Source organism: Bufo bufo, chromosome 5, assembly GCF_905171765.1.
Source record: "Bufo bufo chromosome 5, aBufBuf1.1, whole genome shotgun sequence".
Lineage (NCBI taxonomy): Eukaryota > Metazoa > Chordata > Amphibia > Anura > Bufonidae > Bufo > Bufo bufo.
In genome coordinates this window covers 10,055,035-10,070,127 of record NC_053393.1, presented here as the reverse complement: position 1 = coordinate 10,070,127, position 15,093 = coordinate 10,055,035, and the positions used below count along the sequence as shown (strand labels likewise).

The 15,093-nt window shown below is 43.1% G+C and overlaps 1 protein-coding gene across 3 annotated transcripts in view; it reads right to left on the bottom strand.

Moving 5' to 3' along the window:
- The window catches only part of LOC121002842 (cytochrome P450 2C29-like), a 125,977-nt gene that overhangs the window by 51,087 nt on the left and 59,797 nt on the right, over positions 1–15,093 (bottom strand). For all 3 annotated transcript variants that reach the window (XM_040434451.1, XM_040434452.1, XM_040434453.1), the window contains 3 exons: positions 13,531–13,712; positions 6,846–7,008; positions 4,455–4,595 (listed from right to left, as the gene is read on the bottom strand). In XM_040434451.1, the coding sequence (XP_040290385.1) occupies positions 4,455–4,595; positions 6,846–7,008; positions 13,531–13,707 (481 nt within the window). In that variant the 5' untranslated portion in view covers positions 13,708–13,712. The remainder of the gene's footprint in view (positions 1–4,454; positions 4,596–6,845; positions 7,009–13,530; positions 13,713–15,093) is intronic.

Below are 15,093 nucleotides of genomic sequence, written 5' to 3'. Positions count from 1 at the left end.
GGATTGCCAGACACTACTGCCTTATACAACAGAATAGATCATTCTGGCAGAAATGATCTGACTGTAGTGTGCTGCCACACTGGAACATTGTGACAAATGCCCCGTTACTTTTGCTCATGCCGTGCTGCCACTATTCTGATGCCACACACCTGCTGCCTCTAATGCAATCTGCCCTTACTATTATCTGCCACCATGCAGTTACTGCCACTGTTACTGCCACTGTTGATGCCCCCCCCCCTTCCCACTCTGTCCCGGGCCCACTAATATACAGGGAGTGCAGAATTATTAGGCAAGTTGTATTTTTGAGGATTAATTTTATTATTGAACAACAACCATGTTCTCAATGAACCCAAAAAACTCATTAATATCAAAGCTGAATATTTTTGGAAGTAGTTTTTAGTTTGTTTTTAGTTTTAGCTATTTTAGGGGGATATCTGTGTGTGCAGGTGACTATTACTGTGCATAATTATTAGGCAACTTAACAAAAAACAAATATATACCCATTTCAATTATTTATTTTTACCAGTGAAACCAATATAACATCTCAACATTCACAAATATACATTTCTGACATTCAAAAACAAAACAAAAACAAATCAGTGACCAATATAGCCACCTTTCTTTGCAAGGACACTCAAAAGCCTGCCATCCATGGATTCTGTCAGTGTTTTTGATCTGTTCACCTGTTCAACATTGCGTGCAGCAGCAACCACAGCCTCCCAGACACTGTTCAGAGAGGTGTACTGTTTTCCCTCCTTGTAAATCTCACATTTGATGATGGACCACAGGTTCTCAATGGGGTTCAGATCAGGTGAACAAGGAGGCCATGTCATTAGATTTTCTTCTTTTATACCCTTTCTTGCCAGCCACGCTGTGGAGTACTTTGACGCGTGTGATGGAGCATTGTCCTGCATGAAAATCATGTTTTTCTTGAAGGATGCAGACTTCTTCCTGTACCACTGCTTGAAGAAGGTGTCTTCCAGAAACTGGCAGTAGGACTGGGAGTTGAGCTTGACTCCATCCTCAACCCGAAAAGGCCCCACAAGCTCATCTTTGATGATACCAGCCCAAACCAGTACTCCACCTCCACCTTGCTGGCGTCTGAGTCGGACTGGAGCTCTCTGCCCTTTACCAATCCAGCCACGGTCCCATCCATCTGGCCCATCAAGACTCACTCTCATTTCATCAGTCCATAAAACCTTAGAAAAATCAGTCTTGAGATATTTCTTGGCCCAGTCTTGACGTTTCAGCTTGTGTGTCTTGTTCAGTGGTGGTCGTCTTTCAGCCTTTCTTACCTTGGCCATGTCTCTGAGTATTGCACACCTTGTGCTTTTGGGCACTCCAGTGATGTTGCAGCTCTGAAATATGGCCAAACTGGTGGCAAGTGGCATCTTGGCAGCTGCACGCTTGACTTTTCTCAGTTCATGGGCAGTTATTTTGCGCCTTGGTTTTTCCATACGCTTCTTGCGACCCTGTTGACTATTTTGAATGAAACGCTTGATTGTTCGATGATCACGCTTCAGAAGCTTTGCAATTTTAAGAGTGCTGCATCCCTCTGCAAGATATCTCACTATTTTTGACTTTTCTGAGCCTGTCAAGTCCTTCTTTTGACCCATTTTGCCAAAGGAAAGGAAGTTGCCTAATAATTATGCACACCTGATATAGGGTGTTGATGTCATTAGACCACACCCCTTCTCATTACAGAGATGCACATCACCTAATATGCTTAATTGGTAGTAGGCTTTCGAGCCTATACAGCTTGGAGTAAGACAACATGCATAAAGAGGATGATGTGGTCAAAATACTCATTTGCCTAATAATTCTGCACGCAGTGTAGGTTTTCATGCTGTTGCTACCCTCAACAGTCTGTTACGGGGACACTAGTGTCCCTGTTTGGCCGTGTTGACATTACAGTTTATTTTTCCGTTCTTCTGACAGATCTTATCGTTTGAGCATCCAAAGGGTCTCTATCACACAGACAGTATTTTGAATCAGGATTTGATCATGATTTGGAAGCCAAAAGCAGGAGTGGGTCCAAAACACTGAAAACATGCAAATATTTCCATCAAATGTTATCTCTGTTTTGGACCCAGTCCTGTTTTTGCTTTACCAATAGTGATCCAATACTGACCAAATACTGTCGATGTTAAGGCGGATGCTAAAGCTACAGGATCCACTTTTTTCTGGGCTGTCCTTCCTACAGATCAGAAGAATGGAAAAATAAACAGTGATGTGAACACAGTCTTACTGCTGACACTCTCCCCACTATCATGGGGCCATTCCTCGAACTTTGGGCCACTACACTGTCCATGCCGATAAATTAGACCTGACGCTGATATTGACCTTCTGTTATTTGGTTAGTTATTTCCGTCACTTATTGTGAGGCAAATCAAAGCCTACTCTCTGATTAGGTATTAAGAATAGATTTGCTATGGTCTTCTTTGTGTTTGACCCACATCTGCTTTGGTCTGACAATTACTGACCAAATACGTGAGGTGTTAACAAAGCCAAATAGTGATGCACAGTCATTCTACATCTAACAGAACCCTATTCAAATAATAGTGTTTGCACTGCTATTACATGGATTAAAAAACTTTTTTTCTCGACTACTTTATTGGCTCTGCCTTCAAGAGTTATTGAGACACCTGCATACAGCCTTCTTCACTGAAGGATGCTGTATGTTTTATTTGTATTTTGTTTAGCTGGGGGTTAGCTAGCAAAGTTGGTGGCCTGCACGATGATGCACGCATCCATATATGTGACCTGCGTGTCATTCTGACGTACAGTAACTGTTTTGTTACCAGAAAGGACTAGCTATCCATGTTGCTGTACTGCACAGTGATATAGACCAGGATACATTGTCTCTAAAGTTTAACTGCAGGCTGGGAAAGACCACAATTCATGACGAGTTAATTTGAATCGAATTCGGCGAAGCGACCAAATAGAATTTTTGAAAACTTCACTCATCTCTACACATTATTAGTGTTGTGCGAATCGAAGCATCCAAAGTAGAATTCGATTTGAAATTTAGGAAAAATTTGATTTGCAATGAATCCAGAATTTCCTGGCGATTCGTGGTAACTAATCTATTTTTATCTAAAATGCTGGTGACATGTGTTGCAAAGTGAAAGCAAGCCCGGGAACAAGCGATCACCCATAATGCAGTGCAGCCAGCAAATCAGCAGATAGCTATCCCCAGTGATGTCAAAGCCTTGTAAAAATACGAATCCCGTCCGGGTCTCAGCCATTTTACAGTGAACTGAGCTTAGGGAGAGACATGACAAGTGCTATGGACAGTGTTTAAAAAAGATTTAATTGTATACTATTGGATAGGGATACTGCAGTGACAGTGTAGGGACAGTGTAAGGAGATCATAGGGAGAGTTTTACATACTGTAGGGAGAAAATAGGGAGACTGCAGGGACAGTGCAGGGGCAGTGCAGCCTGTGCAATCTGAAGCTGAAGGGATCCATAGGAGACAGCTCAGTTTACATCAATCCCTGCATTGAACAGTGTCCACTTGCTTAATAGATAAGCAATTCTATTACTCCTTTTTTTCCCAAATTGTCTAATTTAACTATTAATGGGGTGTCCACCTTGTAAAAAATATGCACAATTCTATTATGCGTTGATTCGCAAATTGAGGTGAATAAGTAGTGTAATTTAACTGTTATTGGGGTGCCCAGCTTGTTTAATAGATAAGCAGACCTATTACGCTTTGAATCTCAAATTGGAATGAATAAGTGGTGTCCCCCTTTATTTTTTTTTATAAAATAGGAATTCCATTAGGCCTTAATTCTCAAAGTGAGGTGAATGAACTGTGTAATTTTACTGTTATTGGGGTGTTTAACAGATAAGTAATTCCATTTGGCCTTGATTCTCAAATTGGGGTGAATAAGTTGTGTAATTTAACTGTTTAACTGTTAATTATCATTGTGTTCACTATCCATGCCCTGCTCCTTGTGTTCGCGCATGCACTCTGGAGACACCTGAATACACTTCCCATACAAGCAGAAATCCATCTTCTTTACACCAGGAGCTGAGGATATACAGCCCATAGATACAAGGAGTGGATGGCGATTTTAGAGTTGATAGCTAGACCAAAGAAGGCTGAGTTTAGGCAAATAATTGAACTGGCAGGGAAAATACTGTATAAGGAAATATATTTCATTTGTTTTGGTATGGGGTACTCAACTGTATAAGTTACACAAGGTAGTGTGAAGATTGATTATCTTTACTGTATACTACAGATGAAAAAATATCCCAGAATTTGTCCAAATCGGCCAGGAAATTCTATTCAAATTCTCCGTCTATCTCTGGAAAAAGTCTCCTGAATCAAATCTAAAGAAATTCTAATTCTAATGAATGGATTTGATAATGTTTATTCTCCGATGTTCCCCATGATCCTGAGAGCTATGAACTGTTTTTCATTCGGAATATGGGAATCCTACTCACCTCCTGACTCTGCTACAGCTTGGACAAGGTACTTGGACTCTTCCAATATTCTCATCTCCATGACCTTCTTCCCCATCCCATACTTCCTAAGAAAATCTACGGTGAATCGACGAAGTGAGCGCCATCGCGGTCCATTAACATCTAAGGAGAGAAGAACATTGAGATGTTAATGCTGGAATATATTATAATATATTTATTAGTCTCCCATGATAATGAAAGAAATGTCCCTCTAACACCAGGGGGTCATATATTTACTATTGTTGAGCGCGAATATTTGAATTACAAATTTTTATCGCGAATATCGGCACTTTGATAATTCGAGAATATTTTGAATATTCGTCATTTTTTCCATCTGAACACATGATTCCTCCCTGCTTCTTGCTTGTGGGCCAATGAGTCATTGGCCCACAAGCAACTTAAGCAGGGAGGAATCATGACTTCAGATGGAAAAAAAATTACGAATATTCTAAAAAATTAATATATAGCACTATATCGAATATAGTGCTATATATTAGATTTTTAGAATATTCGTCATTTTTCATCATCAATCTGAAGTTAACAGTACACATGATTCCTCCCTGATTAGGGTGTCTGGTTCCCAAAATAACAGTGTTTATCTGTCCGGGCTCCCTAGGATTTTAGCCCGTTCCAGTCAGTGCCCCTTGCCGTGCGCATGGAGCTTCCATATCACCATGGGAATGCCTCGGGGTTAGAATATACCATCGGATCTAAGATTTCACAACAGCGAATAGTCTTGTCATGAGAGTATGCAACCAATAGAGGGTGCTGTTCATGAGTTATGAATAGCGCCCTCTATTGGTTGCATAGTCTTATGACAAGACTATTCGCTGTTGTAAGATCGTGAAAACTCAGTTCCGATGGTATATTCTAGCCCTGAGGCATTTCCATGGAGATGGGGATGCTCCATGCACACGGCAACGGGCACTGACTGGAGCAGGATGAAATCCTAGGGAGCCCGGACAGATAAGAACAGTTTTTTTGGGGAACCAGACACCTTAAGCAGGGAGGAATCATGTGTTCTGTTCACTTCAGATGGATGATGAAAAATGATGAATATTCTAAAAACAAATGTATAGCAATATATTCAATATATTGCTATATATTCGGATTTTTTTTAAATTCGCGAATATATGACGAATATTCTACAAAATATTCGTCAAATATCGCAAATTCGAATATAGCCCCTGCCGCTCATCACTAATATTTACATTCCTTCTTATGTGTTTTCTGTGGCTTGTCTCATGAGAGCATTGACCTTCACCCCTTACACAATAGTAAATTTGAACTGACAGCTTGTTGCTGTGCACGTGAATTGTTTATGCCGATGGGGTTTAACTTTTTTTTTTTTTATTATTTTACAGATTCTATGCCTTTAAAAAAGTTGTAATGTTTCCCACTGAGGCACATCAGGTTAACGATTACTCTTCTCATGGGTGTGGATCCAGTAGTGTGGCTCTGCACAGGCTCTCTCCTAAGGTAGGAGATTTGGCGTGCTTCTGGATGACAGTGAAGAGTCAGCTATGAGAGAAGTGTAGTACCCCAGACATGGAGGTACTACTATTGTAACTGCAATAGTATGCAATAGAGATGAGCAACCCAGTTTGCAACAAACCGGGTTCATTATAAACTTCCTAAAATTTCAGCTGGTATACACACCCGAACCTTTTCAGGTTAGTTTCTGACAAATCCAGTATAATGGCGCATAGCACCAATTTACTGCACATGTGGATGGGAAAAAGCACTAGGGAGGAAGAAGAATGATGCACACATGTGCCTGAGAGGAAGTAGGGGGAGCCGGGGTTTGTCCTGATTAGCTCCCAGGCCGACAGACAGCCTAGATGTGCCAGTCAGTGCTGCAGCATGCAGGGAGGTTCTCTGGCAGAACGTCATTCTGTGCTGGGCTGTGAATGAGGGTGGATGGTGTGACCGTGTCTGCCAGGAAAATCATCCGGACAGTGAACAGTCACAATCAAGCTTCTAGTCTACTGCTGGGAACATTAACAGGAAAGGCAAGAATTAAAACAAAGGACAATTGTGTAGAAAAGGGAAAGGCAGAGAAAGCTGTCAGCAAGGGAATGAGAAGTGAGGAGTTGAGGCTGGGTGTGCCTCCTAGCACAACCGCAGCTGCTGCAGAACCTCAAAAGAACACTGCAAGAACATTTCATAAATTTTTACCCATTTTAAGAGAAATACGAGAATTAAATACATACTGGTGACTTCTGCTTCTGATTTACATCTTAGACACAGAGGAGAGCTGATTGAAAAGAGGTGTGAAATCACTATTTATGTTAGGCTGGAGAAACCAAATATGACTAGAGGTTGGACCTGTGTATTTTCTTAACATGTGTAACTGTAATGTGTTAATCTCACCGTATCCCTTGCTGAAGTTGTACACTACTGGGATATATGGTCGCTCACAGAAGCACTCGGCGTTATCCATCAGGCCGTCTTTCACCGTGTCATAACCGCAAAGAACAATCACAGGTTCTGACTTTTTCCAGATGGTAAATACTGATCCGTATTTCTGACTAAGCTGATGGAGGAAACATAAAACAGATAAAAAACTGAATTTATTCATGTTTTGTCACAAAGAACTTCACCCTTTGTAAATAACTGTCTGCATTAGGGATGAGTGAAGTGAACTATTCGAGAGTCAGTTCAGTTCAGGTTCACCGAATTTTTGAAAAAGTTTGGTTATCGTTTCAGTCCTAAACAAAGTTGCTCCAAATGCCCTGAAAATTGGTATATAGCACCCTCTAGTCTCATAGGACATGTTGCCTCTTTTTGTTAATTTTCTATGAATTTTTATTTTATTTTAACAACATTGATTACAGTTACCATTTGCACTTGCATTTTTTGTGGCATCTTATGTTGAATTCCAGCGACTTGGAACGTTGCGGATTAAGTGGTGTTGCTGCAGACCATTCTGATGCTGCATGTCCAGGAGAGCATTCCTCACCATATGAGAATGGCTGAAAAGAGGAACAGTCTCTTGGACATTGCCAGCACCTTGCACAAGCCAGAGCATTATTAAGAAAGGCCATGCAGGGAGCATGTGTTATTCCCCCCTGGTTCAAGTCGGCCAGGATGTTGCGCCCATTGTCGCTGACCACCTTAACCCGGTTTGAGTTGGTGAGGTGACAGCCAGCTGGTGGAGCTGATCAGGCAGGGTGAGAGCAGCCACATCATGGCGTGGCAACGCTTGACTTGACACATGCCATAAGAAGGAGGGGGAGTAGGAGCGATGCTGTGCCCTGCTGCTGTTGGGTCAGACCCATGATATGGCTGGGAGGGGGTCAAAAGGACCTGGCCATGTTGCTGGGGTGCTACCTCTCCACTGCCGCAAAAAACATGGACCCAGTGGACCGTGAAAGACATGTACTGTCCCTGCCTGTAACAACTGCTCCAGGTGTCCACCGTAGAGTGCAGCTTGCCATACATTGAAAATTATAAGTTGTGGTCCGCCTTCTCTTCCATGAGAGAGTACAAGACACTACTACAATGTTACTGCAGTGACTGCACCACCAGTAATGAAACCAGGTGGGGGGTTCAGCTCGTAGACAAGCTACTATAATTGCTACTAGAGAAAATTTTATTTGTGACCAAACTTTCCATTATAGATGTCTCAAGATAGAGCCGAGGACAAGGTAGTCCTAGCAGGAGAAGAAGGTGGGGGTGATGATGATGATGGCAAAGATATTGTATTGCTTGGGGATGTGGGTTGGCTGCTACAAAGAGTACAAGGAGAAGGATGACAGACTTGTTCTGATTGGTAATGCTTGCCAGTTGTAATTTCCCAAAGGAAGCGGTGATGCTGCCTCATGTGCTGCAATAGAGCTTGGGTTCCTATGACTGTTTGAATGGCCAAGGCTTATTTTAATCCTGCAGATCTGGCACTGCTGTGGTTTTGTGTGCCTGCCTTATGGAGAAGAAACGCCATACAGGAGTTGCTCGCACAAAGCTACAGGAAACCGAGCTCAGCTTAGCTCTGGCATATTTTAAGCCTAACCCACCCACAGTGTCAACAACATCACCAGGTCCTAAAACAGACGTGGCCTTGGTCACCTCTGCTCTTTATTGCTGCTGCCACGACCCTTCTCCTCTGATGTTGCTTTCTTCTCAGCACCCCTATCCTGCTCCCAGGTCCTGTCCTGCACACAATCGTTATCAGAGCTCTCACCCTCCCTGCAGCTTTTATCAGACTCAGATATCATTTTCTCCGACTTCCACGTTCACTGCCCCCAAATTCAATGCTGTGGCTCACACACAGCTATGCATGGGGTCCCCAGTCTCCCAAACCTCCTCCTCAGGGAAAACCAAACTGTGACAAGTCATCAACAGGGAAACTTTCTTGACTATCAGCAGTAGGGCTCGGTGGTGTTTTATTGCCACTTCTATGGAAAAAGGAATGTGCTCCATTTGCAAGGGGCAGTGAAGATTGAGATGACTCCACTGAAAGCCTTCTCTGGGGCTGCAAGGAGCAGCAGGAGAGAAGGCTGGCTCCACAGAACGGAACTCCAAAGTCACTTCCACGTCTTCCTGATATGACTGAGAGGAGGACTGAACTATCTAATCCATAATCTCATCCGCTTTCTCCTCAAAGATAATGTTACTCCTTTTCAAAGCCAGGGGCTACTGCTGCCTACTACTACTAGTACTATTTTTTGGCTGAATACCTGGTGCTGCTACTACCCACATTCTGGCTCTGGGACCTTTGTTGGTGTTACGACTGTATAGTGCATTAATCAGTAACCAGGATGATTGTAAAAAAAATAAACAAGTCTCTCTTTACTAAAGTGCAGAATGAGAGTTGTAGTACATCCAACAGTATCAAAAACATATACACCAATAGCACTGTATGGATATACAGTAGACAAAGATGGGGGGTTGTAGTACTCCTTCTTTCTGTCTCTCCAAAGTATCTCTCTTTCTCTCTCTCTCTCTGCAGAATCTAAGGCTGGCAATAAGGTTCTTGCAAACTTGTCTGTAATTCTCAGCTGAGGGGTACAGGGTTAAGGTAAGATGGGTCAAGGGTGTACTAGCAATGTTCCTCTCACTGCACTAAAGTCTCTATCAGCCTTAAACAGCGAATACCTTACTGACTAACCCCAGTGCTCAGCCATGCAGATTCTGGACCTTCTAGTTATTTCTAGCTCTCTGTGGAGTACTGTAGAGTGGAGATGGCTTTCTTGATACAAATCTTCAAGTAGTGGGAACATGTAGCTCCTCTCACATCCTCAGCTGTCACACAATACAGTGAACTAGGAGCGGATCTGCATCCACCACCTAGCTTCCTAAAAGAACAGAATCAAGATTGTTAACCCTGACTGATCCATATAGAGCTATACATTATGAAATAAGAAACAAAAAGTCACATTACTAAAACCATTTCTATGACTTGTCTGGAACTTGTTGCCATGCAACTATTTTAAAGCTGTGATTTGGCTACAAAGACAGACAGTGGTCTATGATGGCAAAGTAGAATGTGAGTGTTGGATTCTTGCCACTGTTGGATCACGATCAAGGCATGTGGCATGTTGCATCACAACCCCATTGACTATCATGAAAAGCAATGTTGCAATGCATCAGAATTTGGGGGTACTATCTCTCCTTGGGGAGAGCGCTCCTTAATCAGTGTGACAAGAATTATAGGCCAATGTTCGACCCTTTAAATAGGCCTTGAGACATGACTTGGAGACAGCTGTTTCAGGGTGATTGCCCCTCCTCAGGGCAGAGAGTATTGGCTTAGCTGGGTGAAAGGCCAAACTCAGGATTTGGGGGGTACTATCTCTCTTTAGGGAAAGAGTGCAATGTGCCACCTCCCAGGGTCCATCGTGTCCCAGGTTTTTAGGGATGCTGAGTGGTGATGTGCCCTTGTTAGTTCTGTGTGTCACGGTGCTCTTAACTGGATATCGTCGCTTCGCAGGGTTAGGCTCCGTAGCAATAAAGGGGAGAGTGGTAGCTGGTGGAGAATAAGTAAAGTGCAGACTTTATAAAGTTCAATGGCTTTATGCGAATAAACTTGCATCCAGACAATATTGGATCTTTCTCTTGGTTCCAGCAAGTTTTGGGGTAAACTGGCAGGCAAACTTGGATACATTGCTTTCTCTTTTTCTGCTGTGCTAAACTCTGGCTTCAGTCTGGTCTCCGCAGAACGCTCTCACGGCCGTAAGCAACGCAACTTAGTCTCGGCCAGGGAGATCCAATCTAGGTCATTGTAGATAAGACCTAGAGCTCTAAAAAAGTAATCTACCGACCGGAGGGACTGTTATCCAGTTGGCAACAAAAAAGCCCAAGACTGTACTACCCCTAGTTTAAAATATAATTTGCAAGACTCCCTGAACCGGATAAAGTTGTCATTTCCCCTGGAAAATCTATCCGGGAGAGCGACCTTAGGTTCAGGACAGGCCTGGTTCTTGCTACCAGGACCCGCCGCCTGTGGTCTCTGGATCTGTGAGATGGTCGTGCGGAGGTCAGCTACCTCCAAAGACAGTCCCTGCAATTGTCCGACCAGTGCAGAAATAGTATCTATCACTGCACTGACACAAACAAAATGACGATTTTTCGGCGGTTGATAATGTCACAATGTGGGGAAAGGGGATAAACACCAGAATGACCACAGAAGCAAAATGACCAGGAACTAGGCCTCAAGGATAAGGAAAGGGAACGGGTGACCACCTAGCAAACCCTAAACCTGGCCCTGACTCTTGTCAGTATGAATAGACCCTGAATGTGGGAATATTCATACACCGGAAACTTGGACCTAGTAACCCTGAAAACCCCTAGGAGTAGTGACAGGGTCTGAGACTACTGGTTCCTTCCCAGATGAACGAACCAGCATCTTCCTGAGGCCTAGTAAACAATGAGCAATAGAGAACAACAAAATACAAAGCGAAGTACATTTTATCTTCAATAGAAAATGAATGAGCAGGAACATAGAAACGAACCAAACACCAGCTCTTTCAACTCCAGGCAGATACTGCATGGTATGAAGTGTGAGTTCAGACTAAATAAAGTAGCAGTAATGACCACAAGCTGCACGTGACACGAGGTGTGGTCATTACCAAAAACAACACTGAAAAATGAAAACAGAGAGACTGTTAGATAACCTCATGTGCCGTCAGTCTCTCAGATCTTCTAACTAGAGATGTGCGAATTTATTGAAAATTTGATTTGGCTGCTTTGCCGAATCTTACCCAAAAATTTGGTTTGTGACAAATTACTTTGTCACGAAGCGCATTTTGTTGCAAGTAGCGGGTGCAATGACAGGGAGCTGCGATAGCACCGCCATCGTCATTGTACCCCCAAGATGCCGCGTTCACACATGATCACGGCATCCGAGTGTAAAAGTAACAATAATTTAAACTTACAAAATCAAACTTATCGACTCCATTTGCTCGCAACGGGCCGGCCGCTGCCATCTTGCTTAAAGATTTTGGCTGAAATCCTGTGCGGCGCAAGGTTACGTCATCACACCGGCTGGCGTGGTGACATCATTACACCGGCCAGCATGGTGATGTAATCTCGCGCCGCACGGGATTTCGGCCAAGATCTTCAAGCAAGATGGAGGCTGGTGGCTCGCCGCAAGCAAATTGAGGAGGTAAGTTAAATTTTTTCAGTTTTTTATACTATTTAAGGTTAAATTGATTCGCTGACAGGAAGCAAGAGGAAATTCGCCTTCTAGGCGAATCGAATTTATCCTGAAATTTGGATCGATTTCCACTTTGTGGGATTCAATTTGCTCATTTCTACTTCTAACCTCTGTCATTGGAGGGACCGTGACAACCGAATGCTACCTACTATCTCTGTTTATAAACTGCCTAAACTACCTCAGTAAAAAACAGTGGATTTGTTACCCCTACACTGGCCTGATTATTTCCTTGCACCACCATTGCACCACTGCCACTATCAAGTCATGCTCTTGCTGTTTGGCCTTCCACCCTGCCAACTGTTCACCATCAAGGGCACCCCAGCTAACACTAGGCGGAAGTCCCCAAAACAGAAAGAAGACAGAAGAAAGTGCCCGCTCCAATCACCACTGCACAGCCACCATGAACCAATATAGCACCTATCAGTGCCACAACTACCGCTGCCATTCTCCTCACATCGCCTTCTCCTATACACAGATAAAATCCACACAATTGGTGCCATTAAGTGTACTGCAACCTCTCCCTATACCAAAATAACCCTGACCTCAGATCTCCATGGATTATATTCTTGATTTACCTCCATTAAGCTGTGGGCAGCTGCTGGTGCCATAAACTATCAGTGGTTGAAAGGCTCAGTCCGCTGTATAGTTTCTGGCACGGACGTACGATAGAGCTCAACCATCATTCACTTGAATGGAAAGTGAGCTGCATTACCTTGGTATGGTCGCTATGCAAGGGATGAAACCTTGTGCTTCCTGCTACTCCCAAGTCTCCAGCACCAAGGATCGCCGTCAATAGGCCATCAATTTCTATGTTCAGTAAAGGCACATAAACAATCAAGGCATGCTATGCTTACTGCACACAGGAATTATGATGCCTCAAAATAATCAGAAAATATGTCGATCAATATTTTATCAGCATCTTTCACCTTTATTGGGGCACTCTCATGAAGCGTATAATGAATACATGAATATTATGGACTATGTAAAGGGCAGTTCCCTGATCCGGACTCCCCCCATTATACACAAAGAGTGGCTCACTACCTGATGGACATCGTTCATCGATGTATTATATGGTCAGACATACTTATAAAAAGTAATATGATGTGCCCTGTAGCAGCCACTGGAGTTTTTTCTGCTTGTTCGGTGTCTGCAAACGGCTCTATACCAACAAAAAGGCTTCTCATTGGCTTGTGTCACATCATGGTGCAATAGATGGTCAGTGCCTGGGAGGATAATCCTAAATTTTTATTTTTATTTTGTGGAACCATTTTTCCATAGAGTTTCAGCCTAGAGAATTTCAATTTAGAGTGATCATCCTAGAACTAGATAATATGCTATGCTGAGGGAGCACTGCATCTACATTACCCAGCATGCACCGCACCATTTCTCCTTGTAGGCACTTACCTTTGTGAAGTTCCTTTTAGCATATCTTAAATCCATATACTTGGGAGTTCCCAGCACAGGAATTGGGGTAGGTCCTGGAGGCAATGACTTGTATCTATTCTGTTTCCACCATGATCGGATAATAAAGTGAGTGATGAAGAGGATGAGATAAAGAGAGATGATGATGGACATCACCATGGCTCCTGGGATTATAAACATACAGAGGATGGGATCAGTAATTCCACTTTGCAGTCCATTATCTAACTACAATAGACCAATTGGTCAACTTCTGAGTTTTAACCCTATGCTGATATGATACAATATACAAACCGGATTCCAAAAAAGTTGGGACACTATACAAATAGTGAATAAAAACTGAATGCAATGATGTGGAGGTGCCAACTTCTAATATTTTATTCAGAATAGAACATAAATCACGGAACAAAAGTTTAAACTGCGAAAATTTACCATTTTAAGGGAAAAATATGTTGAATCAGAATATCATGGTGTCAACAAATCCCCAAAAAGTTGGGACAAGGCCATTTTCACCACTGTGTGGCATCTCCCCTTCTTCTTACAACACTCAACAGACGTCTGGGGACCGAGGAGACCAGTTTCTCCAGTTTAGAAATAGGAATGCTCTCCCATTCTTGTCTAATACAGGCCTCTAACTGTTCAATCGTCTTGGGCCTTCTTTGTTGCACCTTCCTCTTTATGATGCGCCAAATGTTCTCTATAGGTGAAAGATCTGGACTGCAGACTGGCCATTTCAGTACCCGGATCCTTCTCCTACGCAGCCATGATGTTGTGATTGATGCAGAATGTGGTCTGGCATTATCTTGTTGAAAAATGCAGGGTCTTCCCTGAAAGAGATGACGTCTGGATGGGAGCAGATGTTGTTCTAGAACCTGAATATATTTTTCTGCATTGATGGTGCCTTTCCAGACATGCAAGCTGCCCATGCCACACGCACTCATGCAACCCCATACCATCAGAGATGCAGGCTTCTGAACTGAGCGTTGAGAACAACTTGGGTTGACCTTGTCCTCTTTGGTCCGGATGACATGGCGTCCCAGATTTCCAAAAAGAACTTCGAATCGTGACTCGTCCAACCACAGAACAGTCTTCCATTTTGCCAAACTCCATTTTAAATGATCCCTGGCCCAGTGAAAACGCCTGAGCTTGTGGATCTTGCTTAGAAATGGCTTCTTCTTTGCACTGTAGAGTTTCAGCTGGCAACGGCGGATGGCACGGTGGATTGTGTTCACTGACAATGGTTTCTGGAAGTATTCCTGAGCCCATTCTGTGATTTCCTTTACAGTAGCATTCCTGTTTGTGGTGCAGTGTCGTTTAAGGGCCCGGAGATCACGGGCATCCAGTATGGTTTTACGGCCTTGACCCTTACGCACAGAGATTGTTCCAGATTCTCTGAATCTTCGGATGATGTTATGCACAGTTGATGATGATAGATGCAAAGTCTTTGCAATTTTTCGCTGGGTAACACCTTTCTGATATTGCTCTACTATTTTTCTGCGCAACATTGTGGGAATTGGTGATCCTCTACCCATCTTGGCTTCTGAGAGA